This window comes from Ursus americanus, chromosome 27, assembly GCF_024610735.1.
Source record: "Ursus americanus isolate L20-20 chromosome 27, mUrsAme1.1.p, whole genome shotgun sequence".
NCBI lineage: Eukaryota > Metazoa > Chordata > Mammalia > Carnivora > Ursidae > Ursus > Ursus americanus.
In genome coordinates, this window is record NC_142153.1 from 9150023 (window position 1) to 9174416 (window position 24394).

A 24394-nucleotide genomic window follows, 5' to 3' on the forward strand; every position below is an offset into this window, starting at 1 on the left:
CAACGTCTCTAGTAAAAAGTTGCCATGGCCGAGGTAAAAGAGGTTGCTGCCTGTGTTCTTCTCTAGGATTTTGATGGTTTCAGGTCGCACATTTATGTCTTTCATTCATTTTGAATTTATTTTTGTGTGTGGTATAAGAAAGTGGTCCAGTTTCATTCTTCTGCATGTTGCTGTCCAATTTTCCCAGCACCATTTGTTAAAGAAACTTTTTTTCCATTGGATGTTCTTTCCTGCTCTGTCAAAGTTTAGTTGACCATAGAGTTGTGGGTCCATTTCTGGGTTTTCTATTCTGTTCCATTGATCTCTGTATCTGTTTTTGTGCCAGTAACATACTATCTTAATGACTACAGCTTTGTAATATAGTTTGAAGTCCAGAATTGAGATACCTCCAGGTTTGCTTTTCTTTTTCAAGATTGCTATGGCAATTCATTGTCTTTTGTGGTTCCATACAAATTTCAGGACTGTTTGTTCCCTTTTGTGAAAAGGCTGTTAGTGTTTTCACAGGGATTGCATTAAATGTGTAGATTGCTTTGGATAGTATAGACGTTTTAAAAATATTTGTTATTCCAGTCCATGAGCATGGACTGTTCTTCCACTTCTTTGTGTCATCTTCAATTTCTTTCATTGGTGTTTTATAATTTTCAGAGTACAGATATTTTCCCTGTTTGGTTAGGTTTATTCCTAGGTATCTTATGGTTTCTGGTGCAATTGCAAATGGTATTGATTCCTTGATTTCTCTTTCTGCTGCTTCGTTATTGGTATATAGAAATGCAACAGATTTCCATATATTGATTTTGTATCTGGCCATTTTATTGAATATGTGTATCAGTTCTGGCAATTTTTTGGTGAAGTCTTGGGTTTTCTATATATGGAACAGAATAGAAAACCCAGAAATGGACCCACAACTGTATGGTCAACTAATCTTGGGTTTTCTATATCATGCTGTTTGCAAAGAGTGAAAGTTGGACTTTTTCCTTGATTATTTGGATGCCTTTTATTTGGTTTTATTGTCTGATTGCTGAAGCTAGGACTTCCAGTAATATGTTACATAGCAATGTTGAGAGTGGACATCCCTGTCTTGTTCTTGACCATAAAAGAAAAGCTCTCAGTTTTTCCCCACTGAGGATGATATTAGTGGTGGGTATTTTGTATATGGCCATTATGATGTTGAGGTATGTTCCCTCTATCAAGAATCGATGTTGTACTTTGTCAAATGATTTTTCTGCAACTATTGAGAGGATCATATTGTTCATCTCCTTTCTTTTATTAGGGTGGTGGATCACTTTGATTAATTTGTGGATGTCAAACCACCCCTGCAGCCCAGGAATAAATCCCACTTGGTGGCGATGAATAATCATTTTAATGTACTATTGAATCTGATTACTAGTATCTTGTTGAGAATTTTGGCATCCGTGTTCATCAGGGATATTGGTCTATAGTTCTCTTTTTTTCTGGAGTCCTTGTCTGGTTTTGGAATCAGGGTGTTACTGCCTCAGATAATGAATGTTAATGTTTTCCTTTCATTTATATTTTTTGGAATAGTTTGAGAAGAATTGGTTTTAACTCTTTCTTAAATGTTTGGTAGAATTTGCCTTTGAAGCCATCTGGCGCTTGACTTTTGTTGGGAGATTTTTGATTCCTGTTTCAATTTCTTTGCTTCCTTTTAGTTGTTTTAGTTTTCTATTTCTTCATGTTTCAGTTTTGGTAGTTTGTATGTTTCTAGGAATTTATCCATTTCTTCCAGGTTGTCCAATTTGTTGGCATATACTTTTTCATAATATTCTCTTATAATTGTTTGTGTATTTGTGGTATCGGTTCTTATTTCTTCTCTCTCATTTGTGATTTTTTAATGTGGGTCCTTTTTTTTTTCTTGATAAGTCTTGCTAGAGGTTTATCAATTTTATTAATTTTTTCAAGGAACTGGCTCCTGGTTTCACTTATCTATGTTTTTGTTTCTGTATCATTTTTTTCTGCTCTAATTTTTACTATTTTCCCTTCTTCCATTGGCTTTAAGCTTCATTAGTTCTTCTTTTTCTAGCTCCTGTACGTCCAAGATTAAGTTGCTTACTTGAGATTTTTCTTTCTTCTTGAGGTAGGCCTATATTGCTCTATATTTCCCCTTATGACCACTTTTGATACATCCCAAAGGTTCTGGACCATCGTGTTTTCATTTTCATTTGTTTCCATGTATTTTCTTATTTCTTCTTTAATTTCCTCTTTAACCCATTCATTCTTCAGTAGCACATTGTTTAACCTCCACGTATTTGTGGTCTTTTCCAATTTTTTCTTGTGGTAGACATCAAGTTTCATAGAGTTGTGGTCAGAAAATATGCATGGTATGATCTCAATTGTTTTGTACTTGCTGAGGGCTGATTTGTGACCCAGTATGTTATCTATTCTGGAGATTGTCCCAGGTGCACTCAAAAAGAATGTATTCTGCTGCTTTAGGATGAAATGTGCTGAATACATCTGTGAAGTCCATCTGGTCGAGTGTGTCATTCAAAGTCGTTGTTTCCTTGTTGATGTTCTGTTTAGATGTCTATTCATTGGTGTAAGTGGGGTGTTAAAAAGTCCCCTATTATTATTGTATTATTATTAACGAGTTCCTCTATGTTTCGTATTAATTGTTTTACTTATTTGTGTGCTCCCATGTTGGTGGAATATATATCTATCTTTGTTAGATCTTCTTGTTGGAGAGTGCCCTTGCTTAGGATGCCCTTCTTCATCTCTTATTATAGGTTCAGTTTAAAATCTATTTTGCCTGATACGAGTATTTCTACTCTGGCTTTCTTTTGATGTCCATTGGCATGATAAATGGTTTGCCATCCCCTCACAATCTGCAGTTGTCTTTAGGTTAAAAATGAGTCTCTTGTAGGGAGCATATAGATGGGTCTTGTTTTTTATCCATTCTAACACCCTGCCTTGTGATTGCACTGTTTAATCCATTTACATTCAAAGTATTATTGATAGATATGTATTTAGTTTTATCATTGCTTCTGGAGATTTTCTCTCTTCCTTTCTAGTCTTTGTCACTTTTGGTCTTTCCATCCTACTCAAAGAGTCCCCTTTAATATTTCTTGCAGGGCTACTTTAGTGGTCAAGAACTCCTTTAGTTTTTGTTTCTCTGGGAAACTCTATCTCTATTTCTATTCTGAATGATAGCCTTGCTGAATAGAGGATTTGTGTCTACAGATTTTTCCCATTCAGTGTGTTGAAGATATCATGCCTTTTCCGTCTAGCTTGCCGCATTCCTGTGGAGAGATTTGCAGCTAGTGCTGTGGGTCTTCCCTTGTAGGTTAGGGACTTCTTTTATCCTGCTGCTTTAGGATTTTTTTTTTTAATCACTATATTTTGCAAATTTAACTACAGTATGTCCCAGCATTGGCCTGCTTTTGTTGATTTTATGGGAGTTCTCTGTGCATCCTGGATTTGGATTCCAGATTAGGGAAGTTTCCTTCCCCAGATTAGGGAAGTTTTCAGCTATTATTTCCTCAAATAAGCCTTCTGCCCCCTTTTCTGTCAGCTCTTTTTCTGGGACTCCTCTGATATGAATGTTATTACATTTGGTGGAGTCACTGATTTCCCTAAGTCTATCTCATGATCCATAATTATCCTTTCTGTCTTGTTCAGCTTCATTTTTTCCCCCATTATTCTCTCTTTGGTATCACTTATTCATTCCTCTGCTTCTTCCATGTTTGTGGTCCTTACATCCAGTTTGTTTTGAATCTTGGTTATTGCATTTTTCATTTCTGATTGTTTTTAAATGCTTTTATCTCTGTGGTGAGGGCCTCCATAAAATCTTCCATTCTTTTCTCAAGACCAGCAAGTATCCTTATGATTGATTGTTCTTTAAATTCTCCATTAGGGATATTACTTATATCTGTTTCACTTAGATATCTGCCTGTGACCTTTTCTTATTCTTTCTTATGAGATGAATTCCTCTTCTGTCTTGGCATTTTGTCTAAGTCTCTTTTCTTCTGTGCATTACAGAAGCCTGTTACGTTTCCTGCTCCTGAGAGTAATGGCCTTATGAAGAAGATGTCATATAGTGTCCAGGGCATGGTGCTTCAAAAAGTGTCCCTGGTGTGTGCTGCATATACTCTGCTGCTGTGTTTTGGCTGCTCTATCCTTCCAGGAAGTCATCTGCAGAAGCTGTCCTTGATGGGAGTGGGCAGTCTTTGGCCCTTGCCCAGAGTGCGACAAGTTTTAACTAGGTGTGCTCTGGTCTGCTTGTTAAATATGACCTGATGCTACTTCCACTAGGACCAAAGCCTTTCAGAGCTCTGTTCGGGAGACGTGGTGCATGCAGGGGATGCTGCTGGTTTTCTGGGGAAGGGGCCCACTGGGCTGGGACTTAGGCACACTTGCCTGAGAAAAGCAGTACAAGCAGAGCGCAGGTGGGTGGGACTTGGTGTGAGCAGGTTAGGCAGCCAGTATCAGTGCTGTGCAGTTTCCTGAAGCTGGTTTACGCTGTGGGGCTGCGGAGGGAAATGGCACCAGCTAGCTCCTTTGTCCCCAGAGAGAGTCTCCATGCTTGCTCTTAGGGAAGCACTCCCAGAAGAGCAAATAATCTCCCCTCTCAAGTGCTGGGTGTTTTTCAGACTGCTCTTTTCACACTGTCTTTGGGTTGCTTGTCTGCCTGGAGCAGCACAGTGCACTTTGGGCTCTATCACAGTGAAGCCTACTGACTTGTAAAACTCCAAACTTTAGGGATGTGCTATGGTGGTGGCCTGTGCTGACCCTGCTGGGATGGATGTACGTTTGACTGAGAAGGGCAGCCGCACCAGAGTGCAGGGACATGGGATTTGGAGCAAGCAGGCTAAACAGCCAGTATCCATCTGGGTTAGCCTCCCCCAGCAGGTGTCTCTGTGCCTATGCACTGGTAGGGGGATGGGGGCATGGAGGTGTTGGGGTTGAGCTGGGAAATGGTGCCTGCCTGCTCTTTTGCCCCCAGAGGGTCATCTCTGTGACCACCACCTCTCACAGATGAGCTTCAAGAAGAGTGAACAGTCTCTCCCTTGTGCACCTTTGGGTGATCCTTCCAATCACTTGCTGTCTGTCTCCAGGGTGCTTGCTTGCCTTTTCCCCAGGAGTAGGGCAACACCCTCAGGGATCTATCCCAGCTTTTCTGGCCATCCTCTAAAATTCGTCTTTGAACGCTGCTGATTGCAAAACCTCACAAAAATTAGCCCCTCTGGTTTTCTCAGCCAATGGTTTTGGGGAAGGGTTCTCTCTCTTTGTTTCCCTGTATGTTCCCCACCCCCTCCTTTACCTGCTACCATGGCTCCCTCCCCTCTCCACACCCTGGAATCCTGTTCTCCCCCAATCCATGTCTCCATACCTCCTACCATCCTCCATGTGGCCTCTTCTCTCCCTGTAGTTGGGCAATTTGTTCTGTCAGTTGTCAGGTTGATTTCTTGGGTGTTCAGAATGATTTGATAGTACCTGCTTGTGTTCCAGGGACTAGACAAGCCTACGGTCCTCCTAGTATACTGCCATTTTAGCTCCTCAAACATTGCATTTAATTCTCATATCTCCTAAGTTTAGTTACCTACATTTTGTTGTTGTTGTTGTTGGATTACACGATCATGGAAAGTTTTCTGATTACAGACTGATTATTTGGTAGACTGTCCCTCCGTTTAGGATTATAAAATGTTGCCTTATAATTAAACAGAGGTTATGTACGCATCTTGGCAACAGTACCATAGGAGTGTTGCTGAGTCTGCTTCATTGCATCCTAACAAATGGCTCAGGATTTCAATTTGTTCTATTACTGGTGATAGTCATTTTGATTAGTTGATTAAGGTATTTTCACTCTAAAATTATTTTCTTCTTATTATTAGTTAAAAATTATTTGGAGAGAAATACTTTGGTTTTATGTTAATATCCCATTCCTTCATTATGTTTTCAATTTATTCATTCGTGTATTTATATGAATATGAAATCATGTTTTCCTATCATGTTAAATGGGTTATAATCCGTTACTGTCACTATCATTTATAACATTCAGATTCCCACAGATCTGACTGTTGAGAACTGCATTTGTGTCCCTTTGATAAATCTCCATAATTCCTTGAACACCTCCTAATTTTCTCATGCAACATGTTCCAAACTCATTTTTATTTTCTTTGCTTTAGATCTGGAATCAGTCATTCCTTCAAAATGCCAGTTCTTTTTAGCGAGGATTAGTATTTTTAAAACATGATCTGGGTGAAACATGTGCTATTGTTATTAGATTTTTTTTAAGAACAGACATCAAGGCCACGCTAGCATCTTAAGAAATGTTCACAGTCCCTTTGCTCTTACCTACAATTTGCTATATCCTCACCAGTTGGGGCTCCTGCAATGGCATGAGCTTAGTAATATTTCAGTCTCAGTAAGGGCAACTTCTTATGCTATGGCTTAGCCAATGATTTCTAAGTTCCCAGGTCAGTAAGATTTTTAGAGTTTCTATTGTCCTCCTATTTTATTTCCTGCTACTTCATGCTACTTAGCTCTTTATTAGTGGATTGGTCCCACCTGCTGGTATTTTTGGTGCATTTCAGTTTGGGAAAATTGTGGGATACGCTTTTGCTTTTTTGTTTGTTTTCCTAGTTTCACTCTGTATTTTGTGAGAGAACTGGGGGAGGCTGAAATATCATGCTGATACTTTCACCATTTGATTTTCATCCTCTCCCTTATTCTTAAAACATATTCTTCCCTAGGTAAGACTCCATCCTATTTTGGTCCTTGTTTCTAATATTTTTCTTCCTCCCTGTTTCTTCTCACTGCATGTCACTAGTTTCTCCTCAATTACTCAGCCTATAAATATGAGAAGTACCTTTATCACTCTTTCAACTTCTTTCTAAATGACCTATTCATGGTTCTAACTTCCACCAATAAAGTGATGGTTCACACATTTTAAATTCTTTGTCCTCAGATCAGGACCTATGTAACTGTGCATTTAATTCTAATGGATGATTCAGAATCTCCAAATTAACATAAACTGCCCTCAAGACTTCTCATTTTTCTGCTTTCCTAAAATATTTGCCTTTCTCAATATCTGTTAGTAATTATGATATCAAAACTTCTACAAATAATTCTTCACATCTCCTTTTCTCTCTTAATCTTAATAAACTGGTATAGATTATAATGAGAATCATTTCCAAAATATTACTATATTATTGTTCCTTCTGATAGATTTTACATTCATTTGAAGATAATTTGTACTATCCATACTGGATAAATCAACTTAAAATGTATTTGATATACATTTATCACAAACCCCTAACTCTTGCATCATGATTACATAATCAGACTCTTTCATACACATTCCTGAACCACCTGGCCTTCTTCCCCTTATGTTTTAGCCTCTTTGTATTTTATTTTCTTTTCCCTATGTCAAAACATTCTTCCTTACAGTCCCAGCTATTTTTTTTCATTTTTATCCTTCTCTCAATATCCTTATTCTTGTTTTTGAGCTTCTCAAGTTTCCTGCTATTCAAGTATCACTTCATTGTTGGCTGAAAAGTTTTCAACAAGCTCGTTACATGACCATATTCATATCCCTCATAACTATTTCCTCAGAAAACTTTTCTTTATCAGAAAGTTTCTTCTCCCCATGTATTCCCTATTTATTGCCTTCCTGACACCTATCGTAAGCTGTTCATACTTTGTTTATTCTTAGGTCTACTTTTAAATTTTCAGACCCTGAGAGGTTAAGATATTTATGACATATCTATCTTGCTAGCCATATATAAGACTAACACAATCCTGCAATACAGTAGATGTCTATTACATATTCTTTGAATGAATTTCATCTCAAGACTCTAGTAAACCCTCAGAAAGTCATCAGCAATATTCACTTCCTCTGTAACATTGAATGTAGAAATACTAAGCACATTTTCTACAATATCAAATACTCCTCTTTAAATAAGATAAAAACAGAGAGGGAGGCAAACCGCAAGAGACTCAACTCTAGGAAACAAACTGAGGATTGCTGAGGGGGAGGTGGGTCAGGGGATGAGGTGACTGGGTGATGGGCACTAAGGAGGGCACTTGATATAATGAGCACTGGCTATTATATGCAGCTGATGAATCACTAAATTCTACCCTTGAAACTAATAATACAGTATATGTTAACTAAATTGAATTTAAATAAAAAATTAAATAAATAAGTTTAAACAAGTACATTATGTATTTAATAAAAATATTCTAACTCAAGTTGCGTTGCAAGATATTATATAACAGTGACTGCTACAAACTTTTCCCAGAAGAAGACATAGATTTGATAAAAATAAAATCTTACATTGCTTCAGAATTCATTATGCATGTAATTCCTGGACAGTAACAATTGTAGATATTATCATATGTGAATCCCAGATTAATTCCAATCAACTGCACCATAACAACTGAAAATGCATCTAAAGTTATCATCTGTGGGTACTAAATGCAAAAAACAAAACAAAGCAAAACGGAATTATTGCCTAAGTTATTTCTTCACCTCCTTGATCTTTTCTTTTTGGCCATAATACCTAAATGAAAATGCAAATTTAAGAAACTACTACTATGCCAAAGCTCATTATTTTTTTAGGGATATGGAAAATAAGAAAAAAATAGGTAAATTTTGTTTATCTCTTTGAGTTACTGTATTTCTAATCCAAATGGCACTGACATAACAAAATAAGATTAATGCTGTCATATGCTTTTATTATGTATTAAATTCCAATAAGCTTTAAAAGTTTTTTGAGAATATGCATGTTTCAGTAACTATATTATTTTTTAATGAACACTTAAAAAAATACAAATTCTTAAGGGTTGAATTTGCAGTCAGTTTTTACTTCAGAAATAGTTTTGGTAGAGAGTCGAATTATTTTTTTTAAAGGCAGAATACTATAACACTTTGTAAGTAGCATTTTTGTCTTCAAAAACCAACCAAACAAACAACAAACAAAAAACTTGGGAAGTAACGCTGGCAGCAAGACACTAACCCCTGGCAACCTATAATCTTTTTACTATCTCCATAGTTGTTCTTTTTTCAGAAGGTCATGTAGTTGGACTCATACAGTATGTAGTCTTTTCAGATTGGCTTTTCTCACTAACCTCTATGCACTCAAGTTTTTTCCATGTCTTTTCATGGTTTGATGCTTCACTTAAAAAAAAATCATTGGATAGTATTCCTTTATATCAATTTACTCTAGTTTGCTTAACCATTCCTCTGTTAAAGGACATCTTGGTTGCTCCCAATCTTTAGCAATTATGAATAAAACTGCTATAAACATTCATGTGTAGGTTTTTGCGTGGATGTAAGTATTCAACTCATTTGGAAAATGCCAAGGAGGACAACTGCTGGATTATATGGAAAAAAAAAAGACTATGAACTTGAAAAGATATTTTTTCCAGAGATAATATACAAAAGCAAAAAGCATATGAAAAGATGTTCACTATCACTAGTAATCATAGAAGTGCAAATCAAAACCACAACGACTATCACCTCATACCACTAAGGATGGCTGCTATTAAAAACAACAACAAGAACAGAAAACAATGTGTTGGTAAAGATGTGATGAATATAAAATGTAAACTGCTGGTGGGATTATAAAATGGTCCAAACACCCTGAGAATAAGTATGATAGTTCCTCATAATATTAAAAATAGAACTACCACATGATCCTACAAATACCTACTTCTGGTCTATATCCAAAATAATTGAAATCAGTATCTTGAAGAGCTATTCACACTCCCATGTTCATTGCAACATTACTCACAAAAGCCAAGGTATGGAGATAACCTATGTTCACTGACTGATAAATGGATTAAAAATGTCATATATATATATATACACACACACACACACACGCACATATATACACACACATATATGAATATTCACATATATATTAAATTCACATATAGATGAATATTATTCAGTCATAAAAAAGAATGAAATCCTGCCATTTGCAACAACATAGATGAACCTGGATGAACCTGGATGAAATCATGCTAAGTAAAACAAGACAGACAGAAAAAGGCAACTATTATATGATTTCTCTTATATGTGGAATTTAAAAATATCATACTCACAGACACAGACAATAGAATGGTGGATTCCAGGGGATAGATTGTCTGGAAAATGGGGCAAGTTGGTCAAAAAGTACAAATATTCATTTATGCAAGATGAAAAGTACTGGAGATCTGTTTCACAACAATGTGAACATACTTGGCACTATTGAATTGTACACTTAAAACTGGTAAAAATGGTAAATTGTATGTTATTTGCATTTTAGCACGATAGCAAAACACCTTTAAAATTATAACATTTGAGTTTCAAAGTCTTAAAAAAAAGGATACTCTTAGAAAAATTTGTCAAAACATCATGGCAGATATACTATACATACTTTCTTCTTTGAAGTGGCTGTTTCAAAACATGATATTAATTACTGAATAGATGGGAATAAAATGCATACCAGAGCAATTCCTGCAGCAAACTTTGGATTGCATGCCATTCCATGATATGTTGCTCCCACATAATTAAGATGGTCCCTGTAACTAAATAATAAAATTTTTCTTTTGAATAAATGCATTTTAAATTATTACTAACTTAATGACATTGTAAGAATTGGATTTCTCAATAAAGCTACATTTTTTAAAATACAAATATTACATATCACATCTCATGCTTTCAATCATTTCGTATTTGGGTAATCTCCCACAGTTCCTGAAAAGTTAAGTTCTAAAGTCTACTTTAACATTATATGATACACAGCCCAAAATCCGGCAGTGCCTAATCACTCCAAAACAATCACAACTGTTGTCACCACTGGATAGATATAATTTGAAGATGTACAAGTCAGGATAGCTTATTGCCATGATTTGCTCATAGTGAATCCCTAATGCATGTAAAAAATGCTGGATTGGAGGACAGGAATACAAAGAGACAGAATACTCAGTACTCCTCAAGAAAAAAAGTGCTAGAATGCAACAAGTGTCCTCATACATTTCAGTCCTTAGTTATTGCAGCCCCTGAGTCCCCAGAACTGACCCTAAATTCCACAGGAAACACCAATAGATTTATAAATCTATTGCATATTCTTCAGATCTTCAGAATTTTTATTATTTCCATCTCAACAATCAAACTATCAACAGAAACCTATATAAAGACTCGGGAAAAAAAATAGTGCAAGTAGTTAAATAGCTACACCTCGTGTCAGTATACCTATACCGACCGTAACCACATTACTAATTTGATATATTGTATTTAACCAGCATTATATGCAATTATTGCACTCTGTTAACTAATGTACATTGTATTTAAAGTTCAAATGAGGGGCGCCTGGGTGGCACAGCGGTTAAGCGTCTGCCTTCGGCTCAGGGCGTGATCCCGGCGTTCTGGGATCGAGCCCCACATCAGGCTCTTCCGCTATGAACCTACTTCTTCCTCTCCCACTCCCCCTGCTTGTGTTACCTCTCTCGCTGGCTGTCTCTATCTCTGTCGAATAAGTAAATAAAAAAAAATAAAGTTCAAATGATAGTTTCAATCATTTACCTCTGAGAAAATCCTTAAAACCACTGGGTTCCCCTGTTTATCTCAAGGCTTTCCAAATTTTCAAGTTTCTTACATTTCCATAGATAAAAAGGCTAGTGGAGAATTATGACTTACTGCGACTTAGTGTCTTACATTGTTTTCAGAATTTTATATTTGGCATTTTGTCAACACAGAATGCATGTAATCCTTTTTTGAAGTGTCTTGTCATTACATATAACACAATTTGTATATAATCTTGATAGCTAACATATGAAATAATTTGACAAACCCTATGTCAATACAAATACAGTACTTACATTAATAAGTATGCCATATCATGGGACCTTTGAAACAAAAATTGTTCTTTCCATGACACAAATCTTTGTAGTACTTCATTCGCATCCCCGCTAAGTGAAATCTTATTTTGATCTGACCAGAGCTCCAAAGAAGTTAGTATAATTGTCATGTTGAGCTGGGAAAACATCTGCAAATAGAAGATACGTAATATATAGTTTTTAGGTAATCATAAATATAACATTACATCTCTATACATAATGCTAATACATTCAATTTACTCTCTTTTGGAGATGAAATTCATTCATTGATGATGAAACCAGTTGGTAGGATTACATTTTTTAAAAACTGGATATGCTATTTATACAAACAATATTACTGCATTAATAGGAAAAGTTTCTTTAAATGAAACGTAAACACTTACTGTGTTGATTAGACCAAAGATATGGACAACTTTCTCAGCTGCAACTGCCACTTCTGAGCCCATATAATCAAACTGAAAGACAAATTTTGTTTCTTAATCGCTAGTGAAAATTATTGAACTATCACACTTTAAATGGATATAAAATGTTAATGGAGTGCTCAACCCAAAGGAGAAAAAAGTTAAGATTTACCTAGTATTAGCAAGTTTCCGATATAAATCTAGAGAATTTATATATTAATCAATAATCTCAAAATAAGAAGGTTGTGATTAGCTTCATCTTCACACATACAGAAATTAAGAGTCAAAACTTAAGTTTACAAGATTGCAGAACTACTGAGAGTAAAAACCAGAACTCAAGGCCCAACAAACTAAACTACTATGTCTTTTTTTTTTCTCCTATAGTATGCTGCCATCATTTGTCTTCATCCCACTAAGAGATGACTATATATCCTGGATAAGCAGTGTACTTTCTAAACACAGAGCTCTGAGGACCATTACAGCGAGTAATTTCAAGAATATGTCTCCATTCAAAGGAACAGAAGTCATAATATTTTCTCTAAAAATTTCTAATTATATGTATGTACACATTTCTAAGTGTTAGCAAAAAACATAAAAAGTGGTAAATTTTATCTTCAGTACTCTTCAGCAAGTCTGCCAAAACTACTAACAGAAAATAAAATGTAATGGATAAGGTTTTCTGATTTGGACAAAAGAGATGCTATTCTCTTAGGTCCTTACAGACTTCCTATACTTTGTTATTTCTCTGTAGGTAACCCTTCCCAATAAACTATATTATATATTTACACGATGCAGCATGGGTGATATGAATGAAGGTGATCCTTTGCAAAACTGAACACATGAAAAGCAAGACAAAAGAATATAAATATACGACTATGGAAATAAACCCATATATGTCAATAATCACAAATTATCAACAGACCAAATACTAGGTAAAGGGCAGAAACTTTTTAAAAAAATCCACTATATGCAAATTAAATTAAAAACTTCTAAATTATGAGTACATAGAAATATTGAGTCAAAGCATGAAAATATATACCAGGAAAATAATAGACAAAAAGCATATGTTATATGATCATTACATTAATATGAAAAAGGCTTAAAATCAAAAAGTGCACATAATAATTATCACAGTGCATTAATAAAATATTCAATTATCAAGAAAGATGGAAGTATTCTAAACTTGACTATAACTAATAGCAGAGCAACAAAATGTATAAAACAAAATTTAACAAAATTGTAAGTAGAAATTGACTGTCATAGTGAGGGCTTTTTACATAGGTCTCTTAATCTTTAATAGATCAAGCAGACAGGTTAACAATAAATTCAAGAGTATTCAAATTAAAGAAAACTTTAGATATAGTATGTACATATAAAAGCTTATATAAAACGAGACAACTTTTTTCAAATATCCATGGAGGTTTTATATAAATTGACATATTAGGCCATAAAACAGTTTTTTGACTATAAAACATAGGTGTCACTTAGATCACATTGTCCAACCACAATGAAATTCAGATATAGTAATACTTAGTGTTATTTGATAAAAATACTTACAGTAATACTTGATAAAAAGTATTTTAATGATGTGATTTTTACTTACATGGATAACTCTATAAAAGCTCCATGATACAATTTACAACTTGCTTTCAAATAGAGAACACACATGATAATAGGATTAATGTTAAACAGTAAATCTAAGAAAAGAGAATATAGGTGTTCTTTCCTTATTCTTATTCTTACAACTTTCATGAAAGAAAATATTTCCAAATAAGACGTTTAAAAAATGAAGATAAAGGGTGCCTGGATGGCTCAGTCAGTTAGGCACTCTGCCTTCAGCTCAGGTCATGATCTCAGGATCCTGGGATCAAGCTCCTCATTGGGCTTCCCTGATCAGTGGAGAGTCTGCTTCTCCCTCTCCCTCTGCCTCTCCCCCTGGTTGTGCGTTCTCTCTCTCAAATGAACAAAATCTTTTAAAAAATGAAAATAAAATGAAGATAATCTCATATGAACAAAAGCTGAAGAGACTTCATCAACAGGCTAAACAAAAATATCAGAAACACAGACCTACAAGAAGGAATGAAGAATTTGGGAAATGTTAAAATGTGGGGGGGGGGGGGGGGCGAATGAAATGCTTTTTTCCTTTCCTTAATTTCTTTAAACAATTGAATATCTTAAAATAATTCATCTTGTGGTTTATAACATATGAAGAAGTAAAAATATATCACACTAACATCACGAAGGAGTTCTATGGAATTTTACTATTGTAAGGCTCTTGCATTGTATGTGAAGTGGTATAACATTAATTCTAGACTGTAACAAGTTAGGAATGTTCATTGGAACCCCTAGAGAAGCCACTGGGGTAAGAGGTAGGGGATAAAGGGGCATAGCAGAAAAAAACAATATAGCAAATAAAAACAAATGCTGAAAATAACCCACTAATCCAAGGGTAACAAAGGAGGAACAGAGGAGTAAATCACAGGTGGCACAAATAGAACACTAATAGGACAGCAGCACTTAACCTACATCCATTGTTACCAGTAATTTTGGTGTACACAATTCAACTGAATGTTCTAAGGAAAGACAGAGATTATCTGACTGAATTTCAGAGAAAAAAAGGCCCATTAATATTTGTTTACAGAACCACACTTTAAAATTGAAGACAGATAAACTAAACATAAGAGAAGAAATACTAATCATGGCATATTTTAAGGAACTCTTGGAGTTTTTTGTCATTGTTTTGGGTTTCTTTGTTTTGTTTTCTTTTGTTTCACATGATGTCATTTGCATTGAAAATGCCTTCTGTTGTTATTGGAATGGTTAAGAAGGTATCCAGCTAAGTGGGGAGAGGAAAATAAGCTGTCTAGATTTAATGTTAGCAAGCTCATGGGAGTGGCTGTGGCAAAGCATAATTCCACTACTTGTGATCTCAGTTTTAGGCCAAATAGTATTATTCCTCCTGTAACAACAAAAGTCGAAATCTAAATGCTCCCGGGGTCAGTTAAGATGGCAGAGTAGTAGGAGGACCCTATATTTGCCTCATTTCTGAACACAGCTGAATAAATATTGGATAACTCTGAACACCCAAGAAATGGATCTGAGGACTGACAGAACAAACGGCACAACTGGAGGGAGAGAAGAGGTCACATCATGGAGAGTCGGAGGTGTGGAGACATGATTTTGGGGAGAAAAGAATCATGGGTGCTGCAGAGGGAAGGGAGCCCTGACTGTGGAGAGAGGAAAGAGAGAGAAAGATGGACAGACAAACAGGCAGAGAGAGAGTGGGAGAGAGAGAGGTCCACAGGGGATTACAGAAGGAAAACTCTTCCCCAAAGTCATGGACTGGGAAAAGAAGAGAGGCTGATTATGCTAAGTGTTTACAACCAGCAGAGTTCAAAGACTGGAGTTTTATAGCTCTGTGCTGTGGGTCCTGTGGAGCCCAGTGGGTGCTGCAGTGCTCCTGTGGAGAAGGAGGTTAGATGCCAAGAGCTGATGCTGCAATCAGAAGATCCCCAGGGATACACTGGGAGAGACGTTCCCCCTTTTTGGAGTGTATCTGGGAGAGGTGGCTTTGCCTGTCAGAGTCAAAAGAGCTGATGGATGCCATTGTGCTCCCCCCTGCCCCTTAAGCATGGCGCACAGACACTGCCAGGGGTGGCTAACCTGGACTCAGGCTTTTTGCTGTGTGTTACTCTAAACTCCCAGTTCCTATGCATTGGTGTGACTGCCCCTTTGGGACAAACTGGCACAAGCCCCAGCCTAGTGAGGCTCTCTCCCAGAGGACCAGCACAGGTCTGTACCACAACAGGTTCCTGAGATTTGGAATTTGAAACTCACCCAGTGTGTCTGAGATAAAACACAGGTGCACTGCACTGCCTGGCAGGCAGATAACCCAGATACAGACAGGGAGAAGGCAGGGATCTGAGGGATGCCTCCGATACACAAGAGAAGACTTTGCTCCTCTGTGAAGGCTTCCTGGATGGCAGTGGGTGAGAATCTACCTCTCTGGAGACAAGGGAGAGGGTCAGCACCACTTTTTTCCCATACCCATCAGCGGAGATTGACTTCAGTGAGCAGCATAGCCCCATCAACAATGGACGCCTGAGCCGATTACAACAAGGCATGCCTGCTTACATTCTGCAGGTGCTTCTTAACTAGGGCAAGTATGCCTGACAGCAGAGGTCCCCTACCCCAGAAGATGAGCAAAAACCTCAATATGCACAAATTCTTCTGGTCATAGTGCTGTAAAGATTCAGCTCTAGTGGAAATATTGTCAGGCCTCTTTTAACAGGAACACCAAAGCACACCCAGTTAAAACTGGTCATATTCTGGACAAGGTCCAAACACTCCCCACTGTAGGCAAGGAGAAACTGCAGAGGACTGACATGAGGAAAAGACAGCCAAAATACAGCAGCAGAGTGCACACAGCATATACTAGAGATACTTCCTGAAGCACCAGGCCAGGAACAGTATATGACCTCTTCTTAACAAAACCATTACTCCCAAAAGCAGGATATATAACAGGCTTTCCTAACCCAGAGAAAAAGACAGACACCTAGACAAAATACCAAGATTTCTTTCATCCCAAAAGAAAAAAACAAGAAAAGGCCATGGGATCTAATCAAAACAGATATAAGTAATATGCCTGGCCCAGAACTTAAAGCAACAATCATAAGGATATTAGTTGGGCTTGAGGAAAGCATAGAAGACACCAGGGAGTACCTTTCCACAAAGATAAAAGACTTAAAAACAAGTCAGGCTGAAAAAAAATTGCTATAACCTAAATGCAAAATCAACTGGATGTAATGACCACAAGGATGGAGAAAGCAGAAGAATGAAGAAGTGATACAGAAGCTAGAATAATGGAAAATAATGACACTGAAAAGAAGAGGGAAAGAAAAATATTGGATCATGAATGTGGACTTAGGGAACTCAGCGACTCTATAAAGTGTAATAGCATTCATATCATACAAGTACAAGAAGAAGAAGAGAGGGGAAAGGGACAGAAAGTTTATTTGAGGAAATAATAGCTAAACTTCCCTAATCTGGGGAAGGAAACAGAGATCCAAATCCAAGAGGCACAAAGAACTCCCATCAAAATCAACAAAAGCAGGCCAACACCGAGATGTACTGTAGTAAAATTATAAAATATAGAGGTAGGGAAAAAATCCTAAAAGCAGCAAGGAAAAAGACATCCCTAACTTGCAAGGGAAGACCAGTAAGGCTAGCAGCAGATCTTGCCACACAAACTTGGCAAGCCAGCAGACAGTGGCATGATATATTCAATGTGATGAATGGGGAAAATATGCAGCAAAGACTACTCTATCCAGTAAGGTTATCATTCTGAATAGAAGAAGAGATAAAGAGTTTCCCAGACAACCAAAAACTAAAGGAGTGCATGACCATGAAACCAGCCCTACGAGAAATATTAAAGGAGACTCTAAGAGTGGGAAGAAAAGACCAAAAGTGACAAAGACTAGAAAGGAACAGAGAAAATCTCCAGAAACAATGACTTAAAAGGTAATACAATGGCATTAAATTCCTATCAATAATCACTCTGAATGTAAATGGAATAAATGCTCCAATCAAAAGACATAGAGTGTCAGAATGGATTAAAAAACAAGACACATCTCTGTGTTGCCTACAGGAGACTCATTTTAAACCTAAAGAAACCTGCAGATCAAAAGTGAGGGGATGGAGAAAGTATCCTGAAAGGATCAAGGGGTAAAAATTCCTTAATCTACATGGGAAGACAGATCAGGTTCACAGCACATTTGTCCACAGAAATCTGGCAGGCCAGATGCATAGGGCAGGATATATTCAATGTGCTGAATGGGAAAAATATGCAGCCAAGAATACTTTATTCAGCAAGGCTGTCATTCAGAATAGGAGAGATAAAGAGTTCCCGAGACACATAAAAACTAAAGGAGTTCATAACCACTTAACTAGCCCGGCAAGAAATACTAAGGGGGACTTTTTGAGTGGGGAAAAAAAGACCAAAAGCAGCAAAGACTAGAAAGGAACACAGAGAGAGCTAGTAAATTAGCTAGTAAATTAGATTAAATTATTTTAAATATATTAATTGGACACTATGTGAACTTCAAAATTAAATTGAAATAATATATTTTATTCATATGTAGGAAAACATTATAAAATAACTTATAAAATAGCATATATAAAACAAAGTCATATGAATATACACATGTATACATTAAAAAACAGGACAGTTCTGCATATAATTTTTCACTGATTATAAAACTATGTGTGTTTTCTTTATTATTTTTTTATCTATCTATTCTTTACTGTTACTGATTTTTTTAATTACTTAAAGATCTAAATATTTCCTTTTATTTTTAAAAATATTTCCTTTTATGAACAAAATCATGACATTATTATTAATCATTGACACAGTTTATGCAAAAATATCAGTGATAAAGGACAAATCTGATTGTTTAACTTGCTACTCATATGACTTTGCTCAAACTGACCGTACAAACAAGAATTTCCATAATTAAATGGACTTTCCAATGAATAACTCTCATTTTTGAAATACAGAACTTCCACTAGAGAACTCAAGCAATTATACAGCATAAAATCATCACATAAAAGATAATATTTAACAACAAGGATCTCCAATTGAGTATAAACAAAATAGCTTGTTTTAAAATGGAAATCTATCCCAATCAAAATACCAAAGACATTTTTCAAAGATCTGGAACAAACAGCCCTTAAATTTTGTGGAACCAGAAAAGTCCCCGAATCTCCAAGGAATTGTGGAAAAGGAAAAACAAAGCTGGGAGCATCACGTTGCCAGATTTCAAGCTATACTACAAAGCTGTGATCACAAAGACAGCATGGTACTGGCACAAAAACAGACACATAGACCAATGGAACAGAAGAGAGAACCCAGAAATGTACCCTCGGCTCTTTGGGCAACTAATCTTTGACAAAGCAGGAAAAAACACCAAGTGGAAAAAAGACAGTCTCTTCAATAAATGGTGCTGGGAAAATTGGACAGTTACATGCAAAAGAATGAAACTTGACCACTCTCTCACACCACACATAAAGATAAACTCCAAATGGATGAAAGACCTCCATGTGAGACAGGAATCCATCAAAATCCTAGAGGAGAACAGAGGCTGTAACCTCTTTGACATCGGCCACAGCATCTTTTTTCATGACACATCTCCAAAGGCAAGAGAAACAAAAGAAAAAATGAACTTGTGGGACTTCATCAAGATCAAAAGCTTCTGCACAGCCAAGGAAACAGTCAAAAAAACTAAGAGGCAGCCCACAGAATGGGAGAAGATATTTGCAAATGACACTACAGATAAAAGACTGGTATCCAAGATCTACAAAGAATTTCTCACACTCAATACACAAGAAACAAACAAATCAAAAAATGGGCAGAAGATATGAACACTTTTCCAACGAAGGCATACAAATGGCTAACAGACACTTGAAAAAATGTTCAAAATCATTAGCCATCAGGGAAATTCAAATCAAAACCACTTTGAGATACCACCTTACACCAGTTAAAATGGCAAAAATTGACAAGGCAGGAAACAACAAATGTTGGAGAGGATGTGGAGAAAGGGGATCCCTCTTACACTGCTGGTGGGAATGCAAGTTGGTACAGCCCCTCTGGAAAACAGTGTGGAGGTCCCTCAAAAAGTTTAAAATAGAGCTACCCTATGATCCAGCAATTGCACTACTGGGTATTTACCCCAAAGATACAGATGTAGTGAAGAGAAGGGCCATATGCACCCCAATGTTCATAGCAGCATTGTCCACAATAGCTAAATCATGGAAGGAGCCGAGATGTCCTTCAACAGATGACTAGATTAAGAAGATGTGGTCCATATATACAATGGAATATTACTCAGCCATCAGAAAGAACAATTACCCTACATTTGCAGCAACATGGACAGGACTGGAGGAGATTATGCTGAGTGAAATAAGTCAAGCAGAGAAAGACAATTATCATATGGTTTCACTCATTTATGGAACATAAGAAATAGGAAGATTGGTAGGAGAAGGAAAGGAAGAATGAAGTGGGGGGTAAACAGAAGGGGGAATGAACCATGAGAGACTGTGGGCTCTGGGAAAGAAACTAAGGGCTTCGGGGGTGGGGGGTGAGATTGGGATAGGCTGGTGATGTGTATTAAGGAGGGCACATATTGCATGGTGCACTGGGTGTTATATGCAAGTAATGAATCATGGAACATTGCATCAAGAACTGGGGATGTACTGTATGGCAACTAATATAACAAAATAAATATTATTAAAAAACAACAACAACAAAAAAGAAGATGTGTTCCATATATACAATGGAATATTACTCAGCCATCAGAAAGAACAATTTCCCAACATTTGCAGCAACATGAATGGCACTGGAGGAGATTATGCTAAGTGAAATAAGTCAAGCAGAGAAAGACAATTATCATATGGTTTCTCTCATCTATGGAACATAAGAACTAGGAAGATCGGTAGGAGAAGAAAGGGATAAATAAAGGGGGTGTAATCAGAGGGGGGAATGAATCACGAGAGACTATGGACTCTGGGAAACAAACTGAGAGCTTCAGAGGGGAGGGGGGTGGGGGATTGGGATAAGCCGGTGATGAATATTAAGGAGGGCACATATTACATGGAGCACTGTGTGTTATACGCAAGTAAGGAATCATGGAACATTGCATCAAAAACTGGGGATGTACTGTATGGTGACTAATATAACAAAATAAAAATTATTAAAAAGTTAATAAATAAAATAAAAAAATAAAATGGAAATCCATTTAAAGAAAAGAGTTCACCATGATATGGAGTGGATTCAGAAATATCTATAGCTAGTTGGAATCCAAAGATTATAGTGTAGTAGAAATTGCATACATACAGAGTTAAACATTATTGCAAGGATTCTCTTGGTCCCTGTATGTCAATGTAAAAGCAACTGATAACATTTTTTTATGTCTTGCTATCCTGAAATACATATTGTGAACAGAGGGAAATATCTATATTACAAACAAGGCAAGTTTTTTCATATTCTCTTTGAACTTTAACACAAAGATATGATGGCATATATCAATAATACATACCAAGGCTTTATCCATAACAATTTGTATTTTCAGAACTCTTTTCAATAGTGCAACATCTGACTTTTCCTGTGAAACAGAGGACATGAGTGAAATAAAACATTTTTTAAATTCTTAAATTGTAATTATCATGAACTTTATGTACGTGTGTATATATATATATATATATATACATATATACATACATACCCAAAGAAAGGTATACATAAAAAAAAATACAGGTTCATCAAGATATAGATAATAAGAAAACAAGAGAATCAATGCCCACTGAATAAATAAGCAGATTCCAAATACAAATTTTAGGAACAAATCAGAAGATTTTACCTATATTCCTGATATAGAATCCTCAAAAAGTTACTGGAGGGAGAACCCACGTTTCCTTCCTCTCAAAACCTTCTTCTGGAATCATATAGTGTGTACTCTTTTATACCTGACTTTTTTCACTCAGCATTTACCCATGTTGTTGTGATTATTAGTAATTCATTAGTTTTTATCTCTAAGTAGTGTGCCATTCTAGAAATACCAGATTTTGTTCCTACATTCACCTGTCAATGATGTGAAAGGTGGACTAAAATGGGGTCACTTACGTCAAGGGGTTTTAAAATGGAACTGGGAGGCCATTAAGTAAAGTAGGCCATTTAGAAATCCTCACTGGGTAGAACCAGGAACTTCTGAACTGGGCCCAACCTTAAATATTCCTAGGACTCTGCACAAACTTACCTGCAACTTGTATAGTAACAAATTTTTGTTTCGTGACAGCCTTAGGAATCAATTATGTTTAACTTAATTTACTTGTCTGCCAACAACAATCAAAATCTTTGTTAACAACATATGCAAGCATCCCCTTTTGTCTTTAAAAGAAAACCCTCACTTTTGTTCCCTAGGGGGACACAATTGGGTTGCTATGAAATCTGTGCTCAATGAATTGTAATTCTGAGACACCAATAAATGCTTTTGTTTTATTTCAGCTTTTTTCTGTCAACAACAATATTCTGCATTATTTGGACATCTTAGCTCTCATAAACAAAGCTGCTATGAATACCCATGTACAGAACTTTGTGCAGTTACATTCATTGTTCTTGAGAAATATTTAGAATCTCTGAGTCGTATGATAATTGTGGGTGTGTAAAGTAATACAAAAGTACCAGATGGCTTTCTAAAGTAGTTTGATTATTCTGCATTGTCACCAAGAATTAATAAGAGTGCCAACTGCCCTGCATTTTTGCCTATATTTGGTTTTGTCTTTTCCATCGTTTCCATTCTTGTTGGTCGGTGCTGATATCTTACTGAGGTTTTAATTATCAGTTCCCTGATGATTAATGTGGAACAGGTTTTCACATGCTTATGGCTCATTGTTTTGGTTTCTCCTAAGTTCCCTACTAGAACTTTTATGTTTAGATTTGACATTTAAGTCTACGCTCTAATTCAATTTTGTGAATAAGGGTCAAGATTCATTTTATTCCCTACAGACATCCAGTCTTCCAACAACATTTCTTAAAGATATTATTCTTTAGCCTTTTAAAGTCCCTCGCACCTTTGTGGAAAATCAATCCGCCAATATCATGTGGGTCCCCTTCTGATCTATTCTGTTCCACCGATCTACATGTCTATACTTACACCAATAACACAGTATATATCTCTACAGCAGAGGTCAGCAAACAATGATCCAAGGTATGGCCACCTGTTTGTAAGAAATCTTTTACTGGAACAAAGCCACGCCTAGTTGTTTATGTATTGTTGATGCTGCTTTCATGCTACAAAGGTAGAGGTAGTAGTTGCAACAGATCATATACCTCACAAGCCTAAAATATATACTATCTGGCCCTTTAAAGAAAAGTAATGTAAGTCCTCCATTTGTTCTCTTAAAAACTGTTTGACTATTCTAAGATCTTTACATTTCCTTATGAATTTGAGAAGCAATATCTATGAAAATGTTTCCTGGAATTATGAAAATTGGGATTACACGGAACCTACAGATCAACTGGGGAAAATGAACATCTTAACCATGTCAATATCTCTGTTTCCTGCGACTTTGTGAGACACTCTTATAGTCCTGATACCTTTGGAAGAGTTTCTTTGTGATGTACACACAGAGTTAGGTCACTAAAAACATAATGTTGTTTTTTTTTTTCCTTTACAAAATGTATGCCATTTATTATTATTCTTTTTCCTATTGTACTATCCAGAAACTCGAGTAAAACGCTGACTGGAAATAGTGAGGGCAGACACCTTGAATTATTCCTAATTTAGGGTATGTTTTAGTCAGTTCAGGCTATAACAAATATACCATAGACTAGGTGGCTTAAACAACGAACACTTATTTCTCACAGTTCTGGGCCCTGGGAAGTTCAAAATCGAGGCATCAGCAGATGTGGTGTTTGGTGAGTGCAATCTTCCTAGTTTGCAAATGGCCATCTTCCTTTTGTATGCTCACAGGACAAAGCAGAGAAAGAGAGAGAGAGAGAGAGAGATCCCTGTCTCTTCCTTTTTTAAATAAAAGCATTAATCCCATCAGGAGGGCCCTATGCTCACAAATGACCTAATTTAACTCTATTTTTCAAAGGCCTCCTTATGCCATCCTACTGGGGGTTAGAGTTTTAACATACGAATTTGGATCACCGTACAGTACATCCCCGGTTTTCGATGTACTAAGATAATATAATAAAAAATCATTATTAATAAAAAAAGAAACATACGAATTTGGGGAACACAGCATGTGGTCCATAACAGGGCCAAAACATTCAGTCACTTACATTCATTATGTTAGCTGTAGATACTTATAGATGTTCATTAGATCAAAGAAGTTTCCTAACCCTAGGTTTTATCACAAATGTGTATCAAATTTTGCCAAATGAAATTCCTGGAATTACTGATCAAATCTTATGGCTTTCTACATAAACATGTTAAATTGTTTTATTTAATTCCTCTTTACTTGTACTGATTTAAGTAATAATGCCTCAAATTCCCATAGTCAGAATTCTTGAAAAAGAATATTTTTATACCATAATGGCAACTGGACTGGGTAAAAAAAAAAAATGTTAGGATATTGTATACTCCCCAAAGAAG

The 24394-nt window shown here is 36.3% G+C and overlaps 1 protein-coding gene across 1 annotated transcript in view; it reads right to left on the reverse strand.

Moving 5' to 3' along the window:
- LOC123780410 (A disintegrin and metallopeptidase domain 3-like) overlaps nucleotides 1-24394 on the reverse strand; it is a 126616-nt gene that overhangs the window by 61005 nt on the left and 41217 nt on the right. The window contains exons 7-11 of the mRNA XM_087856325.1: nucleotides 21332-21397; nucleotides 12222-12293; nucleotides 11821-11987; nucleotides 10446-10527; nucleotides 8288-8424 (exon numbers count right to left, since the gene is read on the reverse strand). Coding sequence (XP_087712451.1) covers nucleotides 8288-8424; nucleotides 10446-10527; nucleotides 11821-11987; nucleotides 12222-12293; nucleotides 21332-21397 — 524 coding nt within the window. The remainder of the gene's footprint in view (nucleotides 1-8287; nucleotides 8425-10445; nucleotides 10528-11820; nucleotides 11988-12221; nucleotides 12294-21331; nucleotides 21398-24394) is intronic.